Below are 14,570 nucleotides of genomic sequence, written 5' to 3' on the forward strand. Positions count from 1 at the left end.
ATGCTGCTTTAACTATAGCTTTTTCTGGATACATGATAATAACAGCTATCATTTTCTGACCACCTACTTTGTACTACCCCATGCTAGGTGCTTTATGTAAATTATTTTTAATCTTCACAGTAATCATATTATTGACTGTATAGTTGTATTCATTCAGCAAGTGTAGATGCTAGGTTCAAGGACTATCTGATAGCAACAGTAAGCAAACACACACAGCCCCTTTCTCTTGTTGATCTCACAGCCTATTTGGAAAATGAAAAAAAATAATATGTGGTGATGAGTCCTATGAGAAAAGTAGAGAATATCAGAGCTCTAATTTAAATTAGAAGGAAAGTCAAGGAAATGACAATAGAGCTGAGCCATATTATTCCTATTTTATTGGTTAAAAAAAAACAGGTTGGTAAGAGGTAATTGGATTTATTTAAATGGTTACAACTTTGCAAACAACTGTTGGGGCTGAGATTCAAACATGTCTTTCTAGCATCAAAGCTCATGTTTTTCCCACTGTTATGCAGACTCCCCAAAGGCAGATAAGTGCTACAAATCTTAGGCAGCAGGACGATGTTAAGGAAGGACCACTGGACTAGAGAATCAACAAGAGTGTATCAAATAATAGACTACTGTCAACTTCCTGTGTGATCTCAACTAGATCACAGCCATCCTGGAAAAGCTAGCGGAAGGAAGGCGGTCTAGATCCTTGGAATCTCAGGAGGGCACTGGGGAGCTAGAATTTGAATTCTCTACAGGCACATGTGCAGCTGACTGAGGTACAACAGTGTGCAGATTGAGAGTTGGTCAAGAAGCACTGATCTGGATCCTCTTTATTCTTGCAGAGATTATGCTGAATCTGTGGGGCGGAAGGTGAGAGACCTCGGCATGGTTGTAGACTTGATCTTCCTCAACACAGAGGTGTCGCTATCTCAAGCCTTGGAGGATGTTAGCAGGGGAGGGTCTCCTTTTGCTATTGTCATCACTCAGCAACACCAGATTCACCGTTCCTGTACAGTTAACATCATGTTTGGAACTCCACAAGGTACGGAACCAAGAAGGCCAGAATCTCAGAGGGCCATTGCTGGTGCTTTAACTCTTCTATGCCTTACTTCTACAAAATAGGTTTTGGGCAAATGACTCATATATCTGCTCAAATACAGTAGGGCCCTTCCCCAAGTTTAATGCACTGGAGGAGACTTACATAGTCATTTATTAGTCTGATTTTTTCTCAGCAATATAGTTCTGGGTCTACTTTAGCCATTAGGTGTATGCAGTAAATATGCTGACAAATGTTAAATCAGCTCTGAGGTAAGGGTTTGTAGCATTCACTGATCTCTATGGTGTAAGTATTCCCATTGGGTCCCATATCAAGTCATGAAGGTGAAGAACTGAATGGAGAGTTGGAAAGAAATACATCCATTGAGCTCTTGCCAGTGAGAGCTGACTTCAGCATACCTCTGGTGCACGCTGCACTGAATGCAATAAAATCCTTGCTTTTGCCTAACTCTCTAACGGGGAACAGAGAATATCACAGACAGAATCCTGTTAATGTGCTAGAGAAATGAGCAGACGGATTGTGAGAATGGGGAGGAGGTTCTGATTCCCTAGATGTCCTTCAAGTCCTTCTCCAAAGTAGCTTTTAGTATTTTGAGGCCCAAGTGTTGAGACTTAGCCAGCTGATGTCGTACTCAAGGCTCTTATAGCCTGGACTTTCCTTTCCCACCACACCCAGGATCTCTATCAGCCAGACTAGTTATGCTCATAGTCTCAGAATATGTAGGGATCTCTAGTGAGTCAGTTGTCTCCCAGGAAGTCTTCAAGATTTGTGAGGACATTTATATAAAGTTCTGAGAAGTCTTCCCTCCATCCTGCAAAACTGTTGCCCACTGGTAGGAGGAGGGATTATTTGGGGTCACAATTTGATCTTAATCCATGACTTTTGAACTGACGAATTACAAAACAGTAGGCCAGCTCTGTCCTCAGGAGCACAGTGGAGAGCCAGGCTTTACAGAGGGCTTTTTGGCCTCCTGCTGCTGGTCTAGAGGCTGCCGGCCTGCCTCCTATGGTTATTCCCCACATGATCTGTTTGAATCTGTGGGAGGCTGTCATGTTTCTTTGGGTTTTACTACAAGTCTGTGATCTAGGAATTTCCCCAAAGAAAGAGCTCTATACAAAGGTGTGTATTTCCCACCAAAGATATCCATTTACCTCTCATCTCCCTCCCCTCCCCTGCCCACCCCACCTCCCTCCTAACCTCAAGGCTTTTTGTCATCGAAATGGTTTTCTTGCTAGTTTGAGGCTAAGAAAGGCTTGGTAGAGTACAGCAGGTGGGCACTCGGATCTGTCATGGGAGAAAATAACTCATGTCGTTCCCTCCTACAGAGCATCGCAACATGCCCCAGGCAGATGCCATGGTACTGGTGGCCAGAAATTATGAGCGCTACAAGAATGAGTGCCGGGAGAAGGAACGTGAGGAGATTGCCAGACAGGCAGCCAAGATGGCTGATGAAGCCATCCTTCAGGAAAGAGAGCGAGGAGGCCCTGAGGAGGGAGTACGTGGGGGGCACCCTCCAGCCATCCAGAGCCTCATCAACCTGCTGGCAGACAATAGGTACCTCACTGCCGAAGAAACTGACAAGATCATCAACTACCTACGAGAGCGGAAGGAGCGGCTTATGAGGAGCAGCACCGACTCTCTGCCTGGTGAGCTACGTGGCAGGGCCGAGGTGAAGTTCTGACTCTGCATTTCTCTAATCCCAGGCTCTGTTGGGAGGGTGTCAGGCCCAAGGCTCCTTAGGGTGGGTAAGGGAGATGAACCCATCCCTTGGGTTCTCCCATGGGCTACCCGTGCTAATCTGATTAATGATAACTTAAGATTTGAGTACTGAATTCTGATCCCTAATCTATAATTACTGTAGTAGAGTAGTATTGCTGCTCCCTGGTAACCAAAATGGATGCTACTCTTTTTTTTAATTTTTCCAGTTTTCTTTGGGAACTAGGCTGTTGTCTGTAAACAGCACATATATACCATGAAGTGACCCCTTTGGGAAATTGATGTCATTGTCTGTGTACTGTGTGATTCATGTGACTCAGTGATTGTTTTTCTTCCCTTGGCTGCTAGGCCTCCTGCCCTTGGGGGGTACTTTCAACCAGATGCCTCCCTCTTCTGTTTTCCAGGCCCGATTTCCCGCCAACCACTCGGGCCGACCTCGGGTGCCTCGCTGAAAACACAGCCAAGCTCCCAACCGCTCCAGAGCGGCCAAGTGCTCCCCTCTGCTACACCCACTCCAGCTGCACCCCCCACCTCCCAGCAAGAGCTTCAGGCCAAAATCCTCAGCCTCTTCAATAGTGGCACGGTTGCGGCCAATAGCAGCTCTGCAACCCCCTCAGTTGCTGCCGGAAGCACCCAGAACCAGAATTTTTCCACAGCAGCGAACAGCCAGCCTCAGCAAAGATCACAGGCCTCTGGCAATCAGCCTCCAAACATTTTGGGACAGGCAGGATCTGCTCGGAACATGGGTCCCAGGCCTGGGGCCCCTTCCCAAGGGCTCTTTGGCCAGCCTTCCAGTCGCCTGGCACCTGCTAGCAACATGGCTAGCCAGAGGCCTGTGTCCTCCACAGGTATCAACTTTGACAATCCAAGTGTACAGAAGGCTCTGGACACACTGATCCAGAGTGGCCCTGCTCTCTCTCACCTGGTTAACCAAACCACAGCACAGGTGGGGCGGCCCCAGGGCCCCATGGGATCTTACCAGAGGCATTACTGAGGCTAAATTGTTCAGCCATCCCTAGTCCCCTCATCCCCTGGCCTCCTTCCACTTCATTCTAAATAGAGTTGTTTGGAAGATGTTGTTTGCGGCTCCAGGTCTACACCGAATGTCATATAAGTTTCTACCACCTGCTCTCTCTTCTGCCCAAGGCTGTGTTGCTTACTCCTTACAGAATCAGAGTTTATACTGCATTGGGGGTGTATCTTTTTTGTTTTTTGGTAGAAAATAAATATCTCTGGGGTCACTTAGGCAGTACAGGTGTCTGGGCTGTTTATATTTGATGGGGTTTCCCTGGTTCCTCTGTCTGCTGGATTGTAGGGGAAAGGAAGAAGCCACGCCCGAGCTGGCATCTGTCATGACAATAGCCACCACCTTTGCTTATTTTGAACCTGCCAAGTCTTTTCCACCTTGCATATGTTGGCCAGAGCTGGAGCTCCTACCAGTGTTGACAGAGAAGCAGCCTGGACTTGGCAGGCACAGTGTTGTCACTATGCCCCATCCCATGTGTATGGGGTCCTGCTCAAGGCTTGGATCAGCACCCAGGATTGGTGAAGAATGACCGTGACAGCCACAAAAGGAGGGTCTCCTGCCTGCAGCAGGGTGATAACGAACTGGGGGTTTGGGGGGGTATTTGTTTCCTTTTTTATTTTCATTTTGTTGGAGAGTCCCCAGTGGAGGACTGAACAGCTCCAGTCACCAGCAGTTTGACACTAACTGTGAATCTGGGCCCCACCACTCTTCCCCGGAACATCTCTGTCAGCACCTCCCTCTCCAGCGGCACTTCATGGAGTTGGATTTGAGAAGGCAGCTCTAGACTCTGGCAGTGGACTCCCATCTTTTCAGTGATTTGTTTTGAACCTTTGGCTCAAAAACCCAGGCTTTTGTTTCCATCTGGACTCTTGTTCTGTTATCTGAGCAGCAGGAGGTAGGGACCATTTTGATGTCATACTTTTGGTAGCTGGACATGTTCTCAATGCAGACAGTGTTCATAACTTTTGAGCCAGAGTGAGATTGTTGGAGGGCTTCTGGCTGCTGCTCTGAATGGAGCCAAAAGAAACCACCCTTTCCCTAGGGACTGTGCTCATTAGAGCCCAGTGGATCAAGTCTCAAGGGGCCCCCGGCAGAGCTGAGGGCAGAGACTTCAGCCGAGTCCCTGCCAGTGGCTGAGCAAACAACAGTTTCAAAACTCAAAGGTCCCCAAATGACAGCATTTTATGTTCTGACATGTTTGTGTTATATAGTGGTTTTTTTTTTTTTTTTTTTTTTTTTTTTTTTCCTCTTTGGAACTCTTGTGTTGTTAATAAAATGAAATGATTACTTTTTAATTAAAGTGAAAAAGTCAAAACTGTGTTCATCTTTCTTGGGTGTGAATGACTATCTGCAGCACCTCTTTGCAGGGCACTTTTTGCCAGGGTTAGGTGAGGGCTGCTTCCTTGAGGACTCCAGTCTGCCATTGCTTGTCCTCAATTTAGGGTCAGGCCTCAACCTCTTCACCCAGCCTGAGCCTTTGTGTGCAGCTCACCATAGTGAGGAGCTTTCATAATGGTTCAGGGCAGAAGCCCACTGCCTAATTATGCTGTTCAACATCCTGCTCTTGGCAGGCATGCAGGGTCAAAGGTGTGTCCTCTTGTTCTAGGAAAGGGACATGGTTGTGAAGGGGTTTTCTCTGGCAGATAGGGGGACATTTCCGTTTTGATTTCATCTCAATTGGTACTCTGTCCTCATTATTGTGCAGATAGTTGGTAAAATCCATAGTCAGGACCTGAAAGCTTTGGAGAGCTTTTAATAAGCAGAGTGAGTGACAAGAAGCCTCTGATGGGTTAGGAACCAACATTCCATCAGTGCTTTTTTTTTTTTTGCCTCCCCTAGAGGGCTTGCCACCTCCTAGGAGAGCAGATACCTCCCAGGTTGCAATGCTTGCTGGGACAGGGCCCCAGTGCTGTCTGCACACAAATTGGACAACCAATTGGACCTAGGGCATCTGCTCGTCTCTTCTGTCAGCAGAGTTTAGTGTTTCTGACAGTCTGGGTTCCTCCTGGAGGGGCCCCCTGGATTTCCAAACAGCACACCTCAGGCTGTGAAGGGTATAATAAAATTATTTTTATTGCATTTTGTGCAGACGGGAGTCTAAAAAATTAATACAGTAAAAGCCTTAAAGCATTAAATGGGAGCATTCAACAATAAAGGAAAGAACGAAGTCTCTCCTTTTCATATTGGCACAAAGAACACAAGATCAATACTGAGGCAGGATGCGGAATACTGAAACACACTGAAAATTAAAGGCAGGCCTAATAATAATAGTAATAATAGTAATAAATACTCTGGATTTGGTTTGCAACCTCTCTATTTACAAGGTTTTCAACTTCATTGCATTGCCCTGCACATAGACCGTCTAAAACAAAAGCAACACTAGTTAATCACTACAAGGCTATTGAAATATTGCACTCAGAATAAAGTCACTTGAATGAACATGAAACATCTAACTACAGTGATTATAAAGATAATTTGATGAATGACGTGATAACATTCATAACAAATATTGCACATGTAGCACAGAAAACTTGGGTTTTTGTTGTGGGATGTTTGTTTCATCAACGGAAACTTTGCTCTTGCCAACCAGACGGTCTGGGCCCAGATAGTGCAACTTTGGTTCCCTAATTGGTGTTGACAACCACCACTGCCCAGCCCCACCACTTTAACCTAGAATGCTCAGGTCCCCAGAAAGCAGGACCCATGGTTCTCAAAGGGAGGTCTTTAGAAAGATACAGGGGGCTGGTGTCTAAACACTTCCAACTTTCTGACTAGTACCTGGAAGAATCTATCCAGGACCCGATTAAATCTAACTGGCAGACCTCCAGACCTATCCCCAACCACACCTGACCCTGTCCAGATGGCACCAGCTGCAGCTCTCTGCCTTGGGCTCAAAGGAAAGGAGGTGGTGAGGTCAGTGGCCCCAGCTCTGGGAGATGGGCAGAATGTCTAACTAGGTGCGCAGTTCAGGGCCCTGGGGCTGGGGATGCTGTACCCAGTCCCAGAGGGCGCTGGAACGAGCATGCAGTGCCTGTATCCCTCAGTGTCCTGGGGGAAGGGAACTGGCCAAACGCCTTCTCTATGGGCAGAATGCCCCTCTGACAGGGCTCATAGGGAGAAGCGCCAAGGACGAAGGGGAGGAAGCCAAAGGCCTTGGGTCCTAGTAAGAGGATAGGCGCTAAGAACAAAGCCCAAGTGACGCCAGCCCTCCCCCAGGCCCGGATGCCTGGGAGATGCAGCTAGAGGCCGCTGCTAAGCAGGGAGGCCTGGCCCCAGAACACGGAGTAGGCAGGGTGATACCCAAGACTGGAGCTGTGGATTGGGACAGGGGAGGGAACATCAGGGGCGGTGCTGGGGCCGCCCAGTGGGTCTGACCCCTAAACCAGAATTGCCCCCTCCTCCCTCAACTGACCCAGGGAGGAAACTGGGGAGGGTGCGCCCTCCAACTCCACGATTTCAGTCTTTGGCGAGGAGCCATGGGATGGGGGAGCAGGCGACAAGCCAACTGAGGAGAGACGCCTGCTCCCCAGCGAAGGCACCGGGGCGGGGCTTCCTCGGTGGGGCGCGGGCCGCTCTTGGTTTCTCCGTCTTGAGGAGCGCCCCTCCCCTATCCTGGCCCCAACTTGCATAAGAGCCGAAGAGAAGAGGTTGCGCACGCGCCTCTGCAGCCACAGTGGAAGCTCACATCCCGCTGGGAGGCGAATCCAGGGGAAGCTGGACACGTCTCACTTGTCTCGGAAAAGAACTGGAGGGAAGGGAAGGAAGCCAAGGGCACGCGGAAAGGACGAGCAGGCGAGAGCGGACGGGGCGAGGGTGTCGAGGGACCAGGACCACGACCCCCGCCTGGGCCTAAAGCACTTTTGCTCTCAAACTCTCGGACGTCAAGGAAAACTCAGCTTCCCGAGGCCTCCGCCTCCCCTGGGCGCCCCCAGCGGGAGAGCTGGACCGTGGCGAGAAGTCCGTTGCGCTTCTAGTTACATAAATATGGGGACTTTAAAAATACACGCGATGTCTCCTGTACACTATGTATAGGCTCGGCCGGCCCGCGCCCCGCGGCTCGGCGGAGACGTGGAGCGCCGCCTTCCCAGCCCGCGCGCCCGGGGCCGCTGGGAGCGAGCAGCAGCGCGGGGGAGCGCAGCGCGAGGACGCGGCGGGCGCGGGAAGGGGACGGGGCCGCGTGGACTGCCTGCGGGTCCTCAAGGCCCCAGTTCCTCTCCTTTCCGCACCTGCTCCCGAGCCTTATTGCAGCGTCTCCTCCGGCGGGGCGAGACCGGGCTTAGAAAACGGGCAGCGCAGCCGGGCCGACGGACCCGCAGGCCGACCGGGCGCTCGGGGCTGTATTTCCGCACTCCGGGCGCCCTTTCCGAGTCAGCCCCAACGGGCGTGGCCTCCGGGCTTCAGGCAGCGGGGAAAGGGGCCAGGGCACGGGCACAGGGTCTGTATGTAAACGGTGACAGCGGCGGGGGGCGCGGCGAGGGCTCCGGGGCCGCGGGCCGGGCGCGCTGGGGCCCGGGTGGAAGGTCCTGGCCCTCAGGAGTAGATGGTGATGACCTCGCGGCCGCCGCCGCGAACCAGCATCACCCGATCCAGGTGCTCTGTGAGGACCTCGAGGAACTCCATGTCTGCGCGCCGGTCAAGGAAAAAGGCTCGCCCCTTTTCTCCCTACGGAACAGGGTCTCCAGGGCACTCGCGCGCCTGCGTCCCTGTCCGAGGTGCTGTCCTGAAGCACGACGGGCTCAGACCTTTCATCCCAGGACTGGGACCAGATTCCCTGAGCCCGCCTCCCTGCCCAACCCCCAAATTCTTAAATCCAGGATACAGTTTTCATCACCATTGCGGTTTCGGGGAGGTCCAGGCATGTTGAGTAAAACGAGCTTGGCGTCCCGGGATTTCTTCACGATGACCTCGTTCAGCCGCACAGCCGTGTGCATGCGCCGCACGTTGGATTGGTTCCTGCGGGAGCAAGGAGAGGGGAACGCATGAGCTGGGGAGGGAAGAGTTGGATTCAGTTGCCCTCCCAGCCAGAACCGGGCTGGTGGGGGCTGGGTTCTTGCAAGCCCGTGACCACCAACCCCAGACCTCTCCAAGCTGAGCTATTAAGAGACTCCAGAGGTCAGGGCACCCCTGGGGGCTCGTGGGAGAACGAGGAGAGTAGAGACCCTAGCCAACCTGGGGGATAGAATGAAAAAATGCTGAACCACTTACAAGTTCTCCCACTCCCTTGAGGAAACACAGAAGCAAAGAGAAAGACAAAGAGGTGTCAGGAAAAGAGGAGGCTGGGTCATGAGCCACCGTCATCCACCCTGAACCGACACTGGTCCCGCCCCCTCGGCCCCCACATCCTTTGCCTTTCTACTTCTTGAACCTGGAAGTTCTGATGCTTAGAATTCAGGCCAAACCCTGCAAGTTCTCAGATGGGGAAAACGAGACCTCCTTCCGGACCTTCGGACTCACAGACCAGGACCCCTTCTGCTTATTTTTTCTGCCATGGTGAGCAGGACCCTTTAGGCTCACCCCACCCCAAGCCCGTAGCCCCCAGGCCCATACGGCTTCATGCTGAAGAAGTCCTTGATGCCCTCCGAGGAGACAGGACTGGGGCCCTTATTCTTCTCTGCCACGGACTTGTCCTTGGTCCAGGTGAGATGCACCTTCTCAGGATCTGTCTCGCCCTCCCCCTCAGGCTCCTCCCCTGGGGATGGCGAGCTGCTGGGGCAGCTGGGAGCACTCTGATCATGGATCAGCTGCACCTGAGGGTGAATGAAGCGGAGAAGGTGACTCCTTTGGCAGCCAAGGGTCCCGCTCCACCGGTTGGGGCCAGGCCCCTGCAGCTGCCCACCTCCTCCTCTGGCTTCTCCTCGCTGTCACCAGCCGTCTCTTCTGGGACATTGAGGCGGAGCCGAGTGTTGGCTGGATTCTTTCTCCGGATGGAGCCTCGAGACTCATCTGTGATGCTCTGAATCTAAGGAGTGACACAAGTTGGCACCACTCGTGCCGGCCGAGAGCTGCCTCCAGAGCCCGCGTTCCGCCAGGAGCCAGCCGCCTGTCAGAGCAGCGCAGGACCTCACGCCCCAAGAGCGGCTGCACCGCTGACTGTGCCACTGCTTTCCGGAGCCCGGGCCCTCCCCATCCCACAGCCAAAGGGCTAACCCTGCCCGGCGAGGTTCCAGCGGAGCACGGTGGCCCACCTCCGTCCTGGCTGGCACGTGCACATGCCATTTTTACTATCACCCGGGGTAACCCCCCAACTTTGGAGATCCTGCCTTCTCAGACAAAGGGGCACCCATTACTCATCCCTCTGAGGCTCCATCACCCACATTCTTTCTGGGGGAGGGGGCGCTGGGGGTTGAGCCCAGGGGCTCCTTACCCCTGAGCCCATCCCCAGCTCCCTCTACTGTTTTTTGAGACAGGGTCTCACTGAGTGGCTTAGAGCCTTGCTGAGTTGTGGAGAATGGCCCTGAACTTGCAGTCCTCCTGCCTCAGCCTCCCAAGTTGCTGGAACCACAGTCATGTGCCCCCGTGCCTGGCCTTCAGCCCCATTCTGAGAAACGTATTAACCACACCTGGGAGACTCATAACCCAGGTTCGGTCCCCCTCACCTGTACAATCTGCCACCCAGAGCAACCTAGCGCCACCTCCAGGAGTTTTACCCCCAGTCCTGGGGTGCCATCACTCATTTCCCTAAGGACTCCCTGGGTGGGTCTTTCCCCACAGCCCCAGGACCAACGGCCCACGCCTGAGAGGTCTCACATCCACACTCCACGGGGACCCATCGCTGTGCTTACAAACATCTGTCATCCGCTTTCTGAGAGTGTTACATGAACCCTTGGCATGTGGCCCACGCTGGCAGCCCACAGCCCCGAGGGTTCATCATCCCTACACGTTTAGCATCCATTACTGCCCCTTGGGCCCCAAAGTCACATAGAGAGGACAATCCACTCCACATGCCAAGGTCCCTCTGCCCTGTGACTTTGGGACCTCCCAGTGCCAGGAGGTGGGGTTGAGGGAGTAAGGGTGGTGGCAGCCATGCTGATGGCCAGGGGCACCCAGCCTGGGCCACCCTATGCCTCGGCAGACCCCGAGCTGGCAGCACTGCAGGCTGAGCCCGCCAGGGCACCTCACCTCCCGCTCGCGCTCATTCTTGGTCAAGTGCATCTGCTTGAGGATCTGGGAGCGCTGCTCCATGACCAGCGTCTTCTCGTAGGTGTAGGCGGAGATGTCGCTCTCGTGCTGTGGGCAGCGGGGCGGGGTGAGGGGAGCGGGAGGAAGCGTGAGCCCCAGGCCGGCTGCAAGGGCAGGGAGGCGGCCCCTTCCTCCGGCCGGCCCAGGGCTTCCCTGCCCACGCCCTGGCTTCACCCCTGGTGGTGGAAGGAAGGTTGGAGCGGAGAGGGCAGCAACCTAGGACAGGAGGCAGCTCAGGACCAGGCGGGAAAGACCAGCGAACGCATGAGTTGATCAATGAGTCGCCTGGTGAATGAAGAAGACGTGACAGAAAGAACGAAGGGCCACACGCAGGAATGAGAGGGGCAGGAGTGAGTAGATGGGTCCATCAGTGGATATGAGGGTAAATCAGGGGACACAAAGAGGGAGCGGACAGAGGAACAAGGGGCTGGACAGTGTGACCATGAGGAACACACGCTCTCAAGCCAGCCTGCCTGGGTTTGAATCCTGGCTCTGCCACTTACTGTGTGTTGTGGGACAAATTACTTAACCTTTCTGTGCCTCGATGCTCTAATCTGTAAAAAGGAAATTCTGATAATTAAATCTATCTCATTGGCTGTTGGGAGAATTAATATATATGAAATGCGTAGAACGACGGTGTCTGGCGTAGCCTGAGCTTTATGAGACAAGCCGGTTCTAAAAGGAGCGAGGGATGGGTGGATGGACGGAGGGGTGGACACGTGGGCACATGTGTGAGAGGCTAAGACGGGGGTGGGGGCGGAGCCAGCACCCTCTGCTGTGGGTACTGGGGCTGTCCCAGGTGGCGCTGGGGCCAAGAGGAAAGAGGCCCAGGCGCTCCTGAGCTTGCAGGAGCCCCGGGGACTCACCATCTCCACCACCTCCACCTCGGCGGTGATCCGTAGGTGGTACAGAAACGTGGTCAGGTCCTTCTTCATCTGGATGCTGTTGTCGTCCATCTGGGCCACAGTGAAGATGCGCATCTTGCACTTCCGCCAGACCTGCAACGGACGGGCACCCAGAAAGGTCCAGCCGGGACACGACGAGAAGACCCCGGTCCCTCGACCTTCCCTCCCACCCCTCACACACTCGCGGCCCGAAATCCTCGGCCTCCGAGGCCGATCCCGACAGGTACTCCTGCGTAGGCCTGAGGTCCCCACGAAAACGTCACTCGCTGTCCTTTACAGCATGCGCTCTAAGGGAGACACCACCTGTTCCTCACCTCCCAGTCCGAAGCAGGGATCAGAGCCCTTTCCCAGGAGCTTCCTGGGGAGGCCCAATGTGGAGGCCCGCCGAGGCCCGACGTGGAGGCCCGCAGAGGCCTGGCGTGGAGGCCCGGCGGCGCGCACGCGCACCACACTCACCTTGTGATGGCGCAGCAGGAAGGGCAGCAGCATGAGCATGCCGCCGTCGTGCACGATCCACCAGACGTCGATGCTGCCCTCGGAAAAGCGCTCGGGGTTCCCAGGAAACATGGACACGTTCTTGGTGACCAGCAGGGCCAGATGGCCAGCTGTGGTTTCCCGGACCAGTTCTGGAGGAGCCCAAGGAAAGAACCAGACAGGGAAAGGGTGACTCTGGTCCCTCAGCCCAGTGGCAGCCAGGGGCCTCCTGGCACCCAGACTCTTCCCCACTCCACCTGGCCTTGGCCTTGGACTGAGCCATCAGAAAACCAACATCTACCTGGTCCTGGTCGCATAGCCTTTGAATCTGAGAAAGTCCCTCAACCTGTCTGGACCTCCGCTGTCCCACCTGTCAGATCACAGTGACCACCACCTACCCTTTCTGATTCTTAAGAACCCACCAGGCTTGGCCTCGCTGGATCTCAAAGGAGACAGAGCTGCTTTCAGCGAAGAGTGCAGCCTCTGGGGTTGTTCAAACTTGGCTTCTCAGCTGTGTGACCTGGGGCAAATTCCTTAATCTCTCTGTGCCTCAGTTTCACACCAATAAAAGAGAGATGAAAATGCCTAGTCCTCAGAGGACCCTTATGAGGTTGGAGAAAGCCACTTGTCTGGCAGCAAAACGCATTCTAGAATGTTAGTTATTGCACTGCTATTTCCAGCTGTCACCAAGGATTCAGATGCTCAGAGAGGGTGAGTCATTTAGGCACTATCCCACAGCCAGGAAGGAGCAGAGTTGAGATGTGGAGGACTCAGTCACTGTGACTTCAGAGCTGTAGCTCTTCCCCTGCTCTGCCCTGTCTTTCTCTCAGGGTCTGGAAGTCATGCAGGAGCCAGGATGGTCTCATTCACATCCGAGTCCCTAGCACCTAGCAGTGGCTGGCACATGGCCAGCCTTGGCCACGTCAGCTGCGTGTGCCAAGTGACGCTCCTGGTGCTGGGCCTGGGCAACTCCTCAGGCCCAAAGAAGCAGAACCCAGCACCCTGGCCCCGGCCCCGGCCTCCGCAGTGTTACCGATGAAGTTCCTCCACGTCTGATGATCTTCCTTCTGCCGCCAGTTGCGGGGCCAGCCGACCAGCACAGTGTTGTGCTGCAGACCTCCGAGGCCCCCGGACTGAATCAGGTGGGACACGCCATCACGCAGGTTGGAGGAGATCACTACCTGGCAGAAGCCTTTCACCTTCTCTGCCTCCATCAGGCGTCGGATGGACTGGGGGTGGGGAAGGACCAGCCTCAGGCCTTCCTGGCCCTGGGCGAGGCCCTGCAGCCTCCCTGCCTCTGTCCCTCCTCCCCATCCAGCCCCATCTTCCTGAAGCTCAGCTCCGATCACGTCGGGCTTTGGCACAGAATCTCACTGCCGTCACCCACGACCCCATCCCTGCAGATCCTCCGTGTGCCCCACCCTTCCCACCACCCTTCCTGGCTCACAGTCCCCTGCCCACACCATCCCAGCACACCCCTGCCCCTGCCCTACTCAAATGTCACTTTCTTCAGATAGACCCTCCACCCAGACTGAAATCAAACTGCTCCGCAGGACCAGATGGTTTGTTTTAAGAATTTGGGGTGGGGAGGGTATTGGGGATTGAAGAATGGGGCACATTACCTCTGAGCCACATCCCCAGCCCTTTTTATTCTGTATTTCGAGACAGTCTCACTATGTTGCTTAGGGCCTCACTAAGTTGCTGAGGCTGGCCTCAAACTTGCAATCCTCCTGCCTCAGCCTCCTGAGTTGCTGGGATTATAGGCATGAGGCACTGCGCCCAGCCTGGCAACAGTTTTTTAAAGTAGCAGAAGGATAAGCATTTTAAATGCACATTTAACCTGCATTATAAGGGGAAAGTTCTTATTACTCCCATTTTATCAATGAGGAAATCGAGGCTTGAAGAAATGAAGACTTGCTTAAGGACACAGCTAATGTTAACCTGGGACCGAAGACAGGGAAGTCCCACTCTAGACCCCACTCTCTCGACTGTGTCCTGCGGTCCTACAGAGAGAGGTTACTTTCCATCCCTGCCACTCCCCGCTGTGACCTTAGGGAAGTCATCTAGCCTCTCCTCTTCTCTGTCAAATGGAGGTCGTGACAGCCACCTCACCTGCAGCAGGGAGCATTTCAAGCATGAGGCGCTCAGTGCCCTGCCTGGTGACCCGGCCCTGCCTCCCTCCACGGTCCTTGGCCCTGACAGTCCTCATCGACCGCTGATG

The 14,570-nt window shown here is 54.0% G+C and overlaps 2 protein-coding genes across 5 annotated transcripts in view; one reads left to right on the top strand and one right to left on the bottom strand.

Moving 5' to 3' along the window:
* Ncoa5 (nuclear receptor coactivator 5) overlaps positions 1 to 5,000 on the top strand; it is a 30,978-nt gene extending 25,978 nt beyond the window's left edge. The window contains exons 6-8 of one of the 2 annotated variants that reach the window (XM_047541271.1): positions 834 to 1,033; positions 2,374 to 2,717; positions 3,169 to 3,357. In XM_047541271.1, the coding sequence (XP_047397227.1) occupies positions 834 to 1,033; positions 2,374 to 2,717; positions 3,169 to 3,216 (592 nt within the window). In that variant the 3' untranslated portion in view covers positions 3,217 to 3,357. Of the gene's footprint in view, positions 1 to 833; positions 1,034 to 2,373; positions 2,718 to 3,168 lie in introns of both variants that reach the window. The other variant, XM_047541270.1, reaches the window with a different exon arrangement.
* Positions 5,001 to 5,843: 843 nt separating this feature from the next.
* Slc12a5 (solute carrier family 12 member 5) overlaps positions 5,844 to 14,570 on the bottom strand; it is a 36,512-nt gene continuing 27,785 nt past the window's right edge. For 2 of the 3 annotated variants that reach the window (XM_047540427.1, XM_047540429.1), the window contains exons 18-26: positions 13,383 to 13,578; positions 12,332 to 12,501; positions 11,837 to 11,968; positions 10,911 to 11,018; positions 9,628 to 9,750; positions 9,339 to 9,538; positions 8,997 to 9,011; positions 8,611 to 8,744; positions 5,844 to 8,413 (exon numbers count right to left, since the gene is read on the bottom strand). In XM_047540427.1, coding sequence (XP_047396383.1) covers positions 8,322 to 8,413; positions 8,611 to 8,744; positions 8,997 to 9,011; positions 9,339 to 9,538; positions 9,628 to 9,750; positions 10,911 to 11,018; positions 11,837 to 11,968; positions 12,332 to 12,501; positions 13,383 to 13,578 — 1,170 coding nt within the window. In that variant the 3' untranslated portion in view covers positions 5,844 to 8,321. The remainder of the gene's footprint in view (positions 8,414 to 8,610; positions 8,745 to 8,996; positions 9,012 to 9,338; positions 9,539 to 9,627; positions 9,751 to 10,910; positions 11,019 to 11,836; positions 11,969 to 12,331; positions 12,502 to 13,382; positions 13,579 to 14,570) is intronic. The other variant, XM_047540428.1, reaches the window with a different exon arrangement.

This window comes from Sciurus carolinensis, chromosome 2 (assembly GCF_902686445.1).
Source record: "Sciurus carolinensis chromosome 2, mSciCar1.2, whole genome shotgun sequence".
Lineage (NCBI taxonomy): Eukaryota > Metazoa > Chordata > Mammalia > Rodentia > Sciuridae > Sciurus > Sciurus carolinensis.